Source organism: Bactrocera dorsalis, chromosome 1 (genome assembly GCF_023373825.1).
Source record: "Bactrocera dorsalis isolate Fly_Bdor chromosome 1, ASM2337382v1, whole genome shotgun sequence".
Classification (NCBI taxonomy): Eukaryota; Metazoa; Arthropoda; class Insecta; order Diptera; family Tephritidae; genus Bactrocera; species Bactrocera dorsalis.
Window position 1 is genome coordinate 34,929,635 of NC_064303.1, and position 17,307 is coordinate 34,946,941.

At 37.3% G+C, this 17,307-nt stretch overlaps 1 protein-coding gene across 3 annotated transcripts; it reads left to right on the plus strand.

Moving 5' to 3' along the window:
* Positions 1 to 6,553: 6,553 nt before the first annotated feature.
* Positions 6,554 to 13,210, plus strand: LOC125775604 (uncharacterized). 3 transcript variants are annotated; one of them, XM_049446254.1, is made up of 4 exons: positions 6,554 to 6,603; positions 12,141 to 12,208; positions 12,270 to 12,481; positions 13,047 to 13,210. In XM_049446254.1, the coding sequence occupies exons 2-4, from the start codon at positions 12,145 to 12,147 to the stop codon at positions 13,092 to 13,094; spliced, it is 324 nt and encodes a 107-aa protein (XP_049302211.1). In that variant the 5' UTR covers positions 6,554 to 6,603; positions 12,141 to 12,144; the 3' UTR covers positions 13,095 to 13,210. The 3 variants fall into 3 exon arrangements, with proteins under 3 accessions (XP_049302211.1, XP_049302210.1, XP_049302212.1); XM_049446253.1 differs by lacking the exon at positions 6,554 to 6,603 and having other exon boundaries at positions 11,346 to 12,208; XM_049446255.1 differs by lacking the exon at positions 6,554 to 6,603 and having other exon boundaries at positions 11,347 to 12,208; positions 13,088 to 13,185.
* The last annotated feature ends 4,097 nt before the right edge of the window (positions 13,211 to 17,307 follow it).

Here is a 17,307-nt window from a genome sequence, read left to right on the forward strand (position 1 = left end):
TCCCCCAATAGTCCACTACGCGACTTCAAGCTAAAAACTGTGACCTTCGGCGTTAACTGTGCCCCATACTTAGCCATTCGAACACTTCATGAATTGGCTGAAAACACCCAGTCAGAATTCCCTCTGGCGACCCAGGTGTTAAAAACACAAACGTATGTAGACGACATTCTGTCTGGAAGTCACAGTCTTCCACAAGCATACGAATCATTATCACAAGTAATCCAAGCCCTCAAATCCGCAGGGTTTCCATTAAAAAAGATTACGGCAAATCACCCAGTTATATTAAAAAATATACCAAAAGAAAATTTGTTGGACACTAATTTCCTTATTTTCGAAAAGGAAAGTACAACAAAAACTCTGGGCATCCAATGGAATGCGATATCGGACCAGTTCTCATACACGACTGAGTCCATATCCGCAATATCCGCCATTACGAAACGCCAAATTCTCTCCTCTGTGGCAAAACTTTTTGACCCCGCAGGATGGCTATCGCCAATTATGATACAAGCCAAAATCCTGATACAAGAATTATGGCTAGATGGTACCGACTGGGACGAGCAAGTAAAACCACTTCGTTTAGAAAAGTGGTCCCAGTTCGCGAGCAATCTCAAAGATATTACACAAATACAAATCCCACGATGGGTAAATTATGTCCCAGAGCACAAAGTCGAACTACACGGCTTTTGTGACGCCTCTGAAAAGGCGTATTGCGCCACTATATATGTTCGCACACAAAGTGACAAGGCGACTACAAGCCACTTACTAGTTGCAAAAGCAAAAGTGGCTCCTCTAAAAACCATAAGTCTACCACGACTAGAACTATGTGGTGCATTACTACTTGCCAAACTAGCATCCATAGTGCAAACGCAACTGAATATGGCGAAAAATAAATTATATCTCTGGTCCGATTCCGAGATTGTATTAGCTTGGTTGGAAAAACCACCACATGCATGGAAGACATATATCTCCAATCGAACGTCTCAAATTCTTGACCTGGTGGGATCAGCCACTTGGCGACACGTAGCCAGTGCTGACAATCCTGCTGATCTAGGTACAAGAGGGTGCAAACCTCTGCACCTTGCCACCACCACCCTCTGGTGGAATGGCCCCCGATGGTTAACAGAATCTCCCGATTCTTGGCCACAATCGCCCATGCGCAACATTATTGCCCCAGAGAGTCGAAAGATCGACTCCTTTCACACAACATTGGATGATACTGACATCCTTGAGAGATTTTCATCTTACCCCCGAGCCCTCAGGGTAATCGCTTACATGTTCAAATTCATCGAGCGACTCAAACTTCGAATTAAGGGAATACGCACCATATATCCCCAAGGCGATACAGTGACGCACCTAGACTTACAAAAAGCAAAGGTCGCTCTTATCGCATCTACTCAAGCGCGCTACTTCAGCCAAGAGATATCGTTACTAAGAGAATCGAAGCCAATTGACAAAAAGAGCTCACTCTTAGTACTAAACCCATTCATAGATACGAAGAGTCTACTTCGTGCAAATGGTCGGCTTGCCAATTCAAGCCTAACGTATAACGAACGTCATCCCATTGTTATACCAGAGAGATCGCAACTTGCCACATTATATCTCAATTATGTCCACGTACTATTATTACATGCAGAACACCGCCTCATGCAGCAAATAGTCCGCCAAGAGTTTTATATCCCAAGACTCAAGCCAAAGATAAAGAAATGCATTTTTTCGTGCAAGATTTGCACTATGCATAAACAAAAGATGCGAACACAGATTATGGCAGCACTTCCACCGGAACGCTGCAACTTTGCTCTGCCCTTCACTATCACAGGTGTTGATTTTGCTGGGCCTTTTCAAATAAAGGCGTCCATGCTAAGGTCTCCCACAATGATGAAAGGCTACGTGGCTGTCTTTGTCTGTTTTACGACAAAAGCAGTACACCTCGAGCTATGTAGTAATCTGACAAAAGAGGCTTTCCTCGCGGCATTTGCTCGCTTCGTCGGACGACGTGGTTTTCCGTCAAAGCTCATGAGCGACAACGGCAAGACATTTATAGGTGCTCAAAGAGCCACCGAAAAACAGTTTGTGGACTTCATCAAACAAGTTTCCCCTGAGATTGTACAAAGGTACGCTCCCCAGGGCATTAACTGGCAGTTCATCCCTCCAAGCGCTCCTCATATGGGTGGTTTATGGGAATCAGCGGTAAAAAGCTTTAAATCCCACTTTAAAAAAGTAGCTGGAAACTACAAATTTAACTTCGAAGAATTCACAACATTATTAATTCGTATTGAAGCCGTTCTCAATTCACGGCCATTGACGACACTCTCGCAAGATCCCTCAGATCTAACAGCTCTTACACCAGGGCACTTTCTCAAAGGAGCACCCATTCTGGCCATACCTGAGCCAGGCGTGGAGTCGCTATCCTTACTAAACAGATGGGAAAGAATTAAAATTCTCCATCATAATTTCAGCCGCCGATGGAAAGAGGAGTATATAAAGGACCTTCACAAAAGGTACCGCTGGAAAACTCCCGAAAAGGCGCCAAAGCTTGGAGACTTTGTCCTAATACACGATGATTGTCTCCCCCCTACAGAATGGCGGCTTGGTCGCATAGAGAAGCTTCATCACGGCTCCGACGGTCATATCCGAGTAGTTGACCTCCGTACGCAAAACGGAACGCTGACCAGACCGCTCGTTAAACTGTGCTTCCTACCAACCGCAGATAATAGCGAAAATGCGCGTAATGAACAATCCGTACAATCCGTACAATAATACCGACACGCAGAAAACGAAACATCCGTTAATAACTAAAACCGAAATCAATCGCGCATATGATAAATCAAAAAGATATTGAAAAATAATGGGTAGATTAGTAAACTCTGACAAACCAAATAAAGTTGGTTACAAATCGCACAATTTCATAATATAAAGAAATGAGTTGCAATTAACACGACTTTCTCTCCATACAGGCAAACATGGATGCAGAAAACACGGCCACTCCAACGCCAACACTGCGATCGGCCATCAGTGTGCCCCGTCCTGGGGTTGTTCCAACAGCGGCGCCCCGTACAGTCACCGCAACCGCACCGTCAACTGCAGCTCGTAATGGCACACGAGCACCAGTACCCACACCGTCACCACCAGCGGAGCCGCATCGCATACGATGCCCCCTTTGTCGCCGCCCCCATCGACTGCAACACTGTGGGCTCTTCAAGGGCATGTCACCCATCCAGCGGCAGCAGGTAGCACAGGCGCATGGGCATTGCAACAATTGTTTGGCACACACGCACGCGACTGAGGACTGTGACTCTGGGGCATTGTGCCAAATGTGTGGCCGGCAGCATCACACGCTGCTCCACCGCACCCCAAGACGTGAAGTTGGTCGGCCACCTGCCACTCGCAGACCGCAGCAACACAGCCGTGTGGCACGACGTCGAAGACCGCCACCACCTCCTGCGTCCAGTCAATGGCGTCCGCGAAACGCAGTACCCATCAGGCGCCATCGTCAAAGACCACACTACCGGCGCACATCCGGGCTCAGCAACGTTGTGGCAACGTTGCAGCAGCTTCAGCGACTGCTAGGCTGAACATTCGCCTAGGGGGGCCGGGATGGCTAAATGAGTTATGCTTCCCGCCCTGACGCGCCACTACACCACACAGCACATCACTCACAAGCAACACTGGCACATACACCACACCTGAAGACAGCAGATTTCCCACACACCACACATCCATTGGAAGCAGCAGAAAACACCACACACACACACCAATACACGCAGCTGCTAATCCACCACCGCCCAACGAGCAAAAACCCTTGTCAAGGAAGAAGCCGCCTTTTTCGATCGCGATTTTCGAGCAACACACATCGGCGCACGTTTCTAAATTGGTGATACTTTTCGGCACGCAGCTCCACAGATTTATATATACATTTTTTTTCGTCATCTTCGGCGCGCAACTCAACCACCGTTCCAGCATCTGGAGATCCTCAGTGCGCAGCAGCGGAACCCACTAATTAATTGCGAGTGTTCTTCTGTGGAATTCTATAATACATCCGTAAAACTTCCATTGGTATCCGACCAGGGAGTCCACAAATTTTAATACATTTTGTCACATTCATTTTCTATTATTGTCACGCTTCCACTGATATCCGACCAGGGAGATTTTTATTATAACCATTCTATCCTCCAATAAAACTGCGATTCATCTTGAAGTGAAAAAAAGAATATATATTTAGTTCTCAAAGGCGTGGGTAGCAGAAGTAAGTACTAGGGTCGATCACAGGCAAACAGATTCTTCACTTTGGTTTGTCCTACATCCAACCGACTCAGCTAAGTTAAATATCTAATAAAAATACAAATAAAGAAACCCTACATCTTATAACCAAAATCTTATTTATATTTCTTTTAATTGAAGCAAATACTATTATAGCTACACTTGTCTACTAATTAAACTATTATTTATTTTTAAATACTACAAGTAATATATACTATTCTAATTATAATTTTCCTTCCAAAATACTGTAATTTTTTTAAATTATTTCTACACTAAGTACTACAATCAATATTTTGATACAATAAAATATTTGTTTTTATTTACGGTCGAAGTAGAATTTAATTACAAACATATTATTATAATATGCACTTACAGCTCTATTCTGAAAAAACCTCTCAACTGAGTTGAGAGGAAAAATTTGAGAGATTTCTTGTGAGGCATATTTTGCTCAAACCTCATAAGAAAATAGCTTAAAAAAGTCACCACGTGAGGTAAAAAGCTTTTAGCTGTCAAACAGCTGTTTTAAGAAAAATAAGCAAACAAAAAAGTACACAACAATGGATAATCAGCATATGTTAGTAATTTTGCAAATTTTAAATATATATATGTATATACAATAATTTCATATATTCCCAGGCGTACAAAAACGGTAAGGACAACTCAGGAGCAGCTGCAACATTACATAATGTTTTGCAAGCAGCATCCTGAGTTGCAACCGGGGAAGCTAACTCCGACCCACGGTAGAGGAGGAGTAAGGTCACTATTAGCTGATGTTATGTAAACAAAGGCACAGCTGAGAGGTGCTACTGTAGAAACGTCAAGTGTAGTCCGGGGTTGAGTTTATATTAGAATCCAAGATGGCCGACTTTTAACCGGAAAATGGTTGCATTGTGTTATTTTCTTAAAATTTATGGAAAAGTTGTCCCAAAAATATTGTTTATATATAAAAGTTTAATATATTTTCAAAAGAAAATCGTTTTTTTTTTAATATATGTATATTCTTAAAGATGAGAACAATATGAGGAAATACATGAAAAATTAAGTTTTTTATTTATGCCTCTTTTTAACTGTGGTAAGTCAACAAATGTTCACCACAGAAAAATGTTACGAACGAATAAGCAACCATGCCGAATAGTGGGGTCTAGATTATGCCCATTCACAGCCATATTTACATTTTTGCCATCGTAACGAAGGTTTAGGTTTTACAGTGCACAGGTTTTGCAATAATTAAATCACTATATTCAGACACTATATTATATTCACTATATTTACAATTTTTTAAAATACACAACACCAACCCCTTCAACAAAAAAGATGGATATCGGACTATTCACACTATTCACGTTTTAATTAGATATGTATATTAAATTAAAAATTAAATATATGTATTTAAAATGAAAAAAACCCACCAAGGGAGGCTTGGCACCGCATTTGCCCTCAATTTCCTCGCGCCCACTGCACTTGGTTCAAAGTGCTCAATGCAAACGAATGCATTGTGGGCGGGTAAATCCACCGTTGGTGGGATCTTGAGGTTTTCCACCCACTTTTTAGATTGCTCCGGAACGCTGGGGAAAGAAAAAAATTTATTACGCGCGGAAAGGCACTCGTGAACATGGCACTTTCTTTTTTCTGACATTTTAATATATAAATAATTTTCTTTAGACGATAGGAAGCGGACTTTACGCGTCGAAGTTCTTTTAAAACTAAAATTCCGTTGAAACTTTTCTGCTTAACTTCCATTTTTGTGCAATTTCCCCATTACTGCTTACAATTAAAAAAATCTAAGCATATAATATAAGTACATATGTACATATACATGAACATTCTTCTCTCTTTAACGTTGGTTTTGGCGTAAATATGCAAGTATGTACTTCCCCTGCCAACCACGGCTACTCACTTGAGACAAATATTCCAATACAACTACACATTTTTTTGTCTATTCACTAACACCAACGCACATTTTCGGGTTATTTTTTGTTTACCTAAAAGCGATGAAAAAAAGTTTTTTCATTTCTTGATTTATTTGAATGAGTGCGAAGGAGAAAACATAATTGTCAATAGTGACAATAGAAAATCCCAAAAAGGGTAATAAAAAACGAGGGAAAATTGCGAGCCATTTGCAATTCTAGTAGGAAGAAGAAAGTTAATCGAAAAAATTTGCATATTATAAATAAATTTTGAATTAATAACTTTATGGCATTGCAGCATTTAAACAAAGTACTTAGCTATATATAAAAAGGTAAGAACATTTTGAAATAGTTATAAATACATTTAACTAATTCTTATTTCTCTCTTTAGAAATCTTCAATCAATCATTTGGCATCAGAAGCAGAACAATTTTAATTAGTGAGTTTTTTTGTTAATTTTTAATATACATAAACACATACATATAGTAGATATTTAATTAAATGACCAGTGCGGTTGGTCCTAATAACTTATTTCATAAAATAACTACAATGTTTAATAAGTGCGGGCGGTTACAAATATTCTATTATTCTATTCTTTCGGCCTGCGCAATGCTAAAATTATATACATAAAAGAACGTGTGTTTAAAGCGGCTTGTGCATTACATTCTACTCGGCTTGCACTCCTGCCTCTGAGAACACTCGTCAACAACTCGGTATAAGGGAACTGTGGGACGGCATTTCAAACTCCTTACGTACAGCTGCAACCGAAACCATTGGTTTTCGGAAGGTGCAAAAGAACAGCTGGTACGACGAGGAGTGCCGTGTCGCAGCGGAGAGAAAACAGGCTGCCTACCTCGCAACGTTACGATCGACCACAACACGTGCGGGATGGGCTCGATACCGAGAGTTGGAGAGGGAAGCGGGACGCATTTGGAGACAGAAAAAGCAAGAGGCCGAAATGCGTGAGTACGAAGAGCTTGATAAGCTGGCCGACAGGGTAATGCTCGAAAAGTCTACCAAACGATGCGGCGGCTTACAGAAGGTTTCAAGACCGGAGCATACTTTTGTAGAATCCCCAAAGGTGATCTAATCACCGATGCCCAGAGCATACTTAAATTATGGAGGGAAAACTTCTCCAGCCTTCTGAATGGCAGTGAACACACATCGCCAGGAGAAGGCGAACCCAATTCCCCAATCGATGACGACGGAAAAGACGTTCCATTGCCCGACCAAGAAGAAGTTCGAATAGAACTGATAAGGAGCATGCATCAGCTTCTTTGTAAAATATGGTCGGACGAAAGCATGCCCAACGATTGGAATTTAAGTGTGCTATGCCCAATCCATAAAAAAGGAGACCCCACAATCTGCGCCAACTACCGTGGGATTAGCCTCCTTAATATCGCGTATAAGGTTCTATCGAGCGTATTGTGTGAAAGATTAAAGCCCACCGTCAACAAACTGATTGGACCTTATCAGTGTGGCTTCAGACCTGGTAAATCAACAACCGACCAGATATTCACCATGCGCCAAATCTTGGAAAAGACCCGTGAAAGGAGAATCGACACACATCACCTCTTCGTCGATTTTAAAGCTGCTTTCGACAGTACGAAAAGGAGCTGCCTTTATGCCGCAATGTCTGAATTTGGTATCCCCGCAAAACTAATACGGCTGTGTAAACTGACATTGAGCGGGACCAAAAGCTCCGTCAGGATCGGGAAAGACCTCTCCGAGCCGTTCGATACCAAACGAGGTTTCAGACAAGGCGACTCCCTATCGTGCGACTTCTTCAATCTGCTGCTGGAGAAAATTATTCGAGCTGCAGAACTTAATCGAGCAGGTACAATCTTTTATAAGAGTGTACAGCTGCTGGCGTATGCCGATGATATTGATATCAAAGGTCTCAACACCCGCGCCGTTAGTTCTGCTTTCTCCAGACTGAACAAGGAAGCAACGCAAATGGGTCTGGCAGTGAACGAGGGCAAGACGAAATATCTCCTGTCATCAAACAAACAGTCGTCGCACTCGCGACTTGGCACTCACGTCACTGTTGACAGTCATAACTTTGAAGTTGTAGATAATTTCGTCTATTTAGGAACCAGTATTAACACCACCAACAGTGTCAGCCTGGAAATCCAACGCAGGATTACTCTTGCCAACAGGTGCTACTTCGGACTGAGTAGGCAATTGAAAAGTAAAGTCCTCTCTCGACGAACAAAAGCCAAACTCTATAAGTCGCTCATAATTCCCGTCCTGCTATATGGTGCAGAGGCTTGGACGATGACAACAACCGATGAGTCGACGTTGCGAGTTTTCGAGAGAAAAGTTCTGCGAAAGATTTATGGTCCTTTGCGCGTTGGCCACGGCGAATATCGCATTCGATGGAACGATGAGCTGTACGAGATATACGACGACATTGACATAGTTCAGCGAATTAAGAGACAGCGGCTACGCTGGCTAGGTCATGTTGTCCGGATGGATAAAAACACTCAAGCACTGAGAGTATTGGACACAGTACTCGCCCGGAAAAGCAGAGGAAGAGGAAGACCTTCACTCCATTGGAAGGACCAAGTGGAAAAGGACCTGGATTCGCTTGGAATATCCAATTGGCGCCACGTAGCGAAGAGAAGAAACGACTGGCGCGCTATTGTTGACTCGGCTATCATCGCGTAAGCGGTGTCTACGCCAGTAAAGAAGAAGAAGTGCATTACAAATTTTATACATAAAAGAGCGTGTCCTTAAAGCGGCCTGTGCAGTGTTAAAATTTTATATAAAAGAGCGTGTCCTTAAAGCGGACTGTGCAGTGTTTAAGTTATTTGCAAAAGAACGTGTGTTTAAAGCGGCCTGTCCAGTGTCTAAATTATTTGCAAAAGAATTTTTGTTTTATAACAACTTTTTGATTAATTATTATTTTTTTTTCAAATTTTGCGTTTAATTCTCACCAACGAGAGTTTTGTATATTTATATTTCATTTTATATATGTACATATATATTTTATTATCATATTTTATATTATATAACATTATATTACGTTATTGTTAGACTATATTATATTATATATATATATATACATAGATATATTTTTAAAATTTAAAATGGAGAAAAGGACATTTTCGAAACTTTTGAGTGAGGAGAAGGCAAAGTTTAGGGCTACAGTTGCGAAGTTTAGAAAAATGAATGAAGATAGTAATTTAGAAAGCGATGATATACCATCCACAAGCAGGGCAGCAGCCTCTGGCAGATTCTTTGAAGTAGCAGATAGTTGTACTGAAACATTTGACAATTTAGATATTGATGAGGAACTGGAATATAGTGGTAATAGTGTTTGATGATGACGAGGTTCATTTTTGTTTAGAAACAAAGGACAAAGATGTTAGTGAGGAACTTCATAAGGGATTGAAGACATGGGCTGTTAAAAATAACATATCCCAAAATAGTTTAACGGACCTTTTACAAACCTTGGATAGAGCAGGTATTAAAGGACTGCCGTTATGTGCAAGGACTCTTTTAGGTACCAGTAGGCAGGTAGTAGAAATTAAATCTGTAGCTGAGGGGGAGTTATTGTATTTGGGAATACAATATAATTTTAATTTTCCAGATTTTGATTTCCTAGACGATGTAGAAAAAATTTCTATAGATGTAGGAATAGATGGACTTAAATTGTATAAAAGTTCCAATAGGACATTATGGCCAATTTTAGGTCATGTAGTAGGCTTCCCTAATATAAGACCTTTTACAATCGCTTGCTTCTCAGGAATGAGTAAGCCAGCGAATGTAAATGACTTTATTAGGGAATTTTGTGAAGAAATAAAGTTCTTGCAAGAAAACGGAGTTAAAGTAGGATCTAGGCAGAATTTGAAAGAGTTTAGTGTTAGGCTTTTTGTTTGTGACGCACCGGCTCGCGCATTTGTCACTGGTGTAAAGTCACACACCGGGAAGAACAGCTGCCCTAAATGCGTTCAGGAAGGGATTTATAAAGAGAGGAGAGTGTGTTTCTCACAAACTGTAGGAGAACTTAGGACTGATAGTTCATTTAGGAATAGAGTAGATATAAGTCATCATTTAGACGATTTTAAGCAGGGGGAAAATTTGCTAGAATCTGTAAATATTAACATGGTATCTCAATTTCCGTTAGATCCAATGCATTTAGTTGATTTAGGGGTTACTAAGAAACTTCTTCAGTTGCTTGTTAAGAGAGGGAACGTAACAAAAATGAATGAAAAAATATTATATAAAGGGTGATTTTTTAAGAGCTTGATAACTTTTTTAAAAAAAAAACGCATAAAATTTGCAAAATCTCATCGGTTCTTTATTTGAAACGTTAGATTGGTTCATGACATTTACTTTTTGAAGATAATTTCATTTAAATGTTGACCGCGGCTGCGTCTTAGGTGGTCCATTCGGAAAGTCCAATTTTGGGCAACTTTTTCGAGCATTTCGGCCGGAATAGCCCGAATTTCTTCGGAAATGTTGTCTTCCAAAGCTGGAATAGTTGCTGGCTTATTTCTGTAGACTTTAGACTTGACGTAGCCCCACAAAAAATAGTCTAAAGGCGTTAAATCGCATGATCTTGGTGGCCAACTTACGGGTCCATTTCTTGAGATGAATTGTTGTCCGAAGTTTTCCCTCAAAATGGCCATAGAATCGCGAGCTGTGTGGCATGTAGCGCCATCTTGTTGAAACCACATGTCAACCAAGTTCAGTTCTTCCATTTTTGGCAACAAAAAGTTTGTTAGCATCGAACGATAGCGATCGCCATTCACCGTAACGTTGCGTCCAACAGCATCTTTGAAAAAATACGGTCCAATGATTCCACCAGCGTACAAACCACACCAAACAGTGCATTTTTCGGGATGCATGGGCAGTTCTTGAACGGCTTCTGGTTGCTCTTCACCCAAATGCGGCAATTTTGCTTATTTACGTAGCCATTCAACCAGAAATGAGCCTCATCGCTGAACAAAATTTGTCGATAAAAAAGCGCGAAACACATTTCGAACCGAACACTGATTTTGGTAATAAAATTCAATGATTTGCAAGCGTTGCTCGTTAGTAAGTCTATTCATGATGAAATGTCAAAGCATACTGAGCATCTTTCTCTTTGACACCATGTCTGAAATCCCACGTGATCTGTCAAATACTAATGCATGAAAATCCTAACCTCAAAAAAAATCACCCGTTATTAACAAGTACGTTCCCTCTGAATTTTCCAGACGCAGTAGAGATCTGGACGAAATAAGCAACTGGAAGTCCACAGAATATCGTCAATTTTTGTTGTATTCGGGTATAATTGTGTTAAAAGATTGCATACCGGACGATTTGTATTATCATTTTCTTTTGCTACATTCCGGTATTCGTCTTCTAAGTTGCGAAAAATCTTGTAGAGTAGAATCCGCTGTTGCCAATGAATTGTTAAAGGAATTTGTTAAGTTATTTGGTAATTTTTATGGACAACATTTGGTTAGTTTCAATATTCATGGTCTTTTGCATTTAACTGATTGCGTTAAAAAATTCGGGCATCTAGATAATTTTTCGGCATATAAATTTGAAAATCATATGCAATATTTGAAACGTACAATTAATAATCCAAATAAGATTTTGCAGCAATTATATTTAAGAATAGAAGAAAGAAGAAATTTTACAGATTCTAGAAAAATTCCTCAAATAGATAGGTTTATTATTAATTGCAAAAAAGATAAAGATAGTTTCTTTTTTAGCAATAAAATAGGGCCTTTGAAAATTATCAACCAACAAAACCAACCAGATACTTTTGGTTGTCTTATTTTGACAAAAGTTGGTGATGTTTTCAAAGAGCCTTTGGTGTCCTCATCTGGTTTAGGTATTCTAGTAGGTGAAATTAAAGATGAGGACATTAAAATTATTAAAAAAGTAGATTTAGAATTTAAATATTTTTCTATACCAATAGAGAATAAATTTATTTTAATTCCTCTATTGCATAATTTGTTTTATAATTTTACATAGACAAATGGAGTTTTCTTTCCCAATCGACACCTCTTCCTCGGAGAACATTAGTTCACGGCAGCGAGATGGTAAAATGACTTTATTGTACTTATATGTTTTTCATTGTAATCATTTTAACTTTCTTTATAGGAGAAGAAATGGGCACATTTCGTGTCGCCGAGCCCCATTCGCAGCGTATGGCCACCCAACTCCAACATAATATAAGTGGGGATACTGCGTCGGTACTGCAGAAAATCATCGAAAGCCTTGGTAGAATAGAATCTCGGCAAGAGGACATGAGAAAACGGCAAGAAGATATGATAAAACGGTTATCAGCTCTAGAAAACGCTCTTGCTGAGAAGGTATTTGTTGAAATAAAATGATTATTTTTTAAAATTATTTTAATTATTTATTATTAGTGTTATAGTGGATATCACTCTCGGTAGTATTAATCTATTTTTATTCTTTCCTTTTTAGTTTTCCTTTTTATTCTTTCCTTTTTAGTTTTCCTTTTTAATTTTTCCTTTTCAATTTTCCTTTTTAGTTTTCCTTTTTAATTTTTCCTTTTTAATTTTTCGTTTTAATTTTTCCTTTTTTAATTTTTCGTTTTTAATTATTAATGTTGTATATATAGCTGCATTTGCAAATATGCACGATAAAAAAATTTTAGCTGTAAGATATTTTGTAAGTTTAAGTCATAACCGATACAAACATGTAAGGCGTAATATGAGGAATTAGATCCTTTTAAATTTAATTTTAAGTTTTTCTTTATTTTTATATTCATTGTATTAGTAGGTAATATTTCTGAATAAAATGAGAAATAATTAATGTTTTTCTTAAAATAATCGTTTGTTTCAACTTTATTTTATTTTAATCTTCTTTCAGGTATTTGTCTTTTATGATAATTTTCCACTCTTTTATTTTCAGGGTTTGTCTTTTATAATATTATTCGTTTCTTTTATTTTCAGGTTTTAATAATCTTTATTTTATTTTCAGGTATTTGTCTTTTATGATAATTTCCCACTCTTTTATTTTCAGGGTTTGTCTTTTATAATATTATTCGTTTCTTTTATTTTCAGGTTTTAATAATCTTTAGTATATTTTCAGGTATTTGTCTTTTATGATAATTTTCCACTCTTTTATTTTCAGGTATTTGTCTTTTATAATATTATTCGTTTCTTTTATTTTCAGGTTTTAATAATCTTTATTTTATTTTAATCTTCTTTCAGGTATTTGTCTTTTATGATAATTTTCCACTCTTTTATTTTCAGGTACATATTTGTCTTTTATAATATTATTCGTTTCTTTTATTTTCAGGTTTTAATAATCTTTATTTTACTTTCAGGTATTTGTCTTTTATAATCTTTTTTCACTCTTTTATTTTCAGCTATTAACGATTATTTTCTTTAATTAATCTTTTTTCAGATGAAATTCTTTTTTAAATTAAATATATTTTTATTTATTTAATTTTTTAAAATATATTTGTTATAATTTTATGTAAATATTTATTAAAATAAATAAAATTAATAATTTAAAAATTAAAAAGTTGTCTGAAATTTTAATAAATCTTTAAAGTAGGAATAAAAAAATGCAACCCTGCATCAGCTGTTTAAAATACAACCCTGCATCAGCTGTTTAAAATGCAACCCTGTATCAGCCGTCGATCGGGGATATTAGAGCAGGACAGATATACTTTTCTATATGACACTGCTGAATGAGCGCAACAGAGATGTATGATCACATGTATACGTACGTGTGAGGGGAAAAGACGGTCGAATATTCGGTCTGCCTAAGACACACTCTATATGTTTATCCCCACGTTTACCACCATGCAACCAGCCGATTATCTGGATGTTTACCCACTCATGGTTGGCAGGGTCCCAACCAAAAAGCACTTTCATACACATACATACATATGTAGTATTAGCTTTTGTCGTCTAAGAACCACCTGCATACCACACATACATTTGTATTAGCATTTGGTTTGGCGCCATTTACCCGCTAAAACATATATTAGCACCAATTAGAAAAAAACTAACTACTTGCATATTGCATACATATATGTATGGACGTACAGTAGAATATCGAAAAACTTAACCAAAATGTTCCGAAGGTTTAACATTCTCGCAGGTTTACTCTTGCGCGATTCTACTGTATTTTTTGTCGTTAGATTTGGCGCAATTTCTCCATGAAAACATACATAAAAAAAAAAAAACAGTTCCGTTGATAAATATTTCTATTTTCATTATTAGGCCAGAAATATATATAGCAGCCCTCGTATAAACCTTCCTTTCTCCTTTAATTCCTTCTTCATTCTTTTATATTCCTGTGCTAAATCTTCTATCTGACACTTAATTTATCTTTCCCTTTCTTCTAATTTATTTTTCAAACACACATTTTCCTCCAACATTTTCTGTTCCCTTAGAGCTCCTGATACCAAACATAAATTTGTTTGAGTTCCTACTTCTCTGGAATTAACTATCCCTAAAAAGCTACTTCCCCCTGAGCTTCTTTTGCCACGGATGCTAACAGCATAAAATTGGTATCGTGTTCGAGCAATTCTGATTCGGTATCATTATTTTGATTAGAAAAATCTTCTGTACCCATTTCAATAATTCAATTGGGACTAAAAACATTTTTATAATCAAAACTAGGCTCCGGTGCATTTGGCAAATGCGTGTCCGGAACAGCATAAAACCTTAGCTTTTTTCAACTTCATTTTTAAGGAAAAGGGGCGATCACAGGCAAACAGATTCTTCATTTAGGTTTGTCCTACATCCAACCAGAGAAACTAAAAACATAGAGAAGGTGCAAAGCGAAATCTGTATGATGGTTCGATTGCGCGGCTAACAGAGCTGATAGATTTTTATTAGGGAATTCGCCGTGCTCGCTGCTATTTAGCATAATTGAGCACGTGGAGTGGCAGAAATATATGAAAATAAATAAAGAGAATTTGCTTCGTAGAAAAATATACAAAGGCACACAGAGAATGTAAAAAAGCATTCTCTGAGCGTCATATGTATTTGCATTATTTCTTTGTCATTTCCATATTTCTATGGCATATACATTCATATATTATTTCTTTGGCACATTTGTCTGTATGTTTACAACAACCAATAATGGCCGTATTTTGGCATCTATGTTGCCACGGGCAACCAAGGTCAAAGCGCACAACAATTTTTGCGAGGAGCACCAGAAATTTGTTCAAATTATGATTTTTAGCTTTTGCCATTGTCGCGAAAAGACGACTTGTAGGCAAAGACATGCTCGGGGAGATGTTACGGCCTCTGTTTATATAAGCCTTTTTGGTGTAAAATATACTACACTTGTTCTTCGCCAATTTGGCTGCCATATTGATTTGTGAAGATCAATTTTTTGTTGGTGACATATTCATATGTGTACCCATATGTTTGTGTGTATGCTTGTGCATTATTTGTTCGACATATAAGTATAAGAATAGAAATAGGCTTTTGTAGAACATTTGCTTTCGCAAACATACAGACAAATGGGCAAACGACATAATATATGTATGATTGTTTCGCATTTTGCTTCTACGCCGGTCAAATTTCTATACAAAAATCGGCTGAAATGTGTGAGAAAATAAAATGGACAACTAGGGCAAATAATTCTTAAAAAATTTATTGATAATTAAATATAAATGAAAATACATGTACATTTATTTTAATTTATTAAAAACCTTGTTTTAATTTATTTAAACTCATTTAAATTTATTAAAAAACTTATTTTATTTTATTAAAAACTGAAATGAAAAATAAAAAGAAATTTCATTTTATTAGAAATAAACATATAAAAGAATATAATTTTAATTAAACACGATTTTCAGAATTTGTCTACCCACAACCACAAATTCTCACACAACCTAATCAATAAAGATTAGGCCTTTTTCACCAGCTTTTTTCAAAGCTTGGCTCACGTGTTCATACTACCTACTTACTAAATTAATAAATACTAAAACTAACTACAAACTAACAATAACTAATACTAAAACTACTACTACAAACTATTTACAACTTAATTCTACCCTGAAAGAAAAAAAAGAACATTATTAGTTTGTGAAGAAGCTGAAATGAGAGAAAAAAGAAGGTTATTTCAATAATATATTTTGCATTGCATGTATTTCTTTTACCTTTTATCCAACGAAAGTCACAAGAAAAATTAAATATTTTTTTTTTTTTTTGTTGTTGCAATATCGTTTTATTTATTGAATCTGCTTTTTGTTTTGAAAGCCTAACAATAAGTAATAAAATCTTAAACCTATTTAAAACTATACACGCTCAAGCAAATGATTGAGCTGTTTTGGTGATACATTGCTCCTCAGTACGCGGGCATATCTCTTCTTTTAAGGCGTGTTTGATTGCAGGAATGTACCAAAGCATTAGCCAAAGGGTTTGGGTGATCACGGAGTTTACATATATATTTAATTCTGCTGTCTTCTACTTCTTTCCTTACCATAGAAATACCAAGGTCTTTATGGATATTCTCATTACGCATGTACCATGGTGAACACGTGATTGATCTAAGCATTTTTGATTGGAACCTTTGTATTATGTCTATATTAGTTGCACAGGTCGTACCCCACAGTTGAATGCCATACATCCAAATCGGCTTTATGACCGCATTATATAAAAGCACTTTGTTGTCTAGGCTAAGTTTGGAGTTTTTATTTAATAGCCAATTTAAATTTGCAGCTCTTATCTTCATGCAAGTTATTTTACTAGATATATGTTTTTTCCACGTAAGTCTTCTATCTAGGTGAATACCAAGATAGGTTACTTCATTCGCTTGGGGTACTAAAATATTGTTAATTTTTATTGCCGGACACATTTTTGGTCTAAGCGAAAATGTAACATGCTTACACTTTTGTTCATTTACCTTTATACGCCAGTTAGCTAGCCATTCTTCGACAAACTTTAAGTGCTCGGCTAATATTCTTGATGCTATTATGTGGCATTTGTTACGGCTCACTATAGCTGTGTCATCCGCAAAAGTAGAAGTTAATACATTGTTAGCTGTTGGAAGATCTGCTGTATATATGATGTATAGTGTTGGGCCTAGAACACTGCCCTGGGGTACACCAGCCCTTATCTGTCTTTCATCAGATATGAAATCTCCCACTTTTACCATAAATTTTCTATTTTTTAAATACGATTCCAATGTTTTATATAAT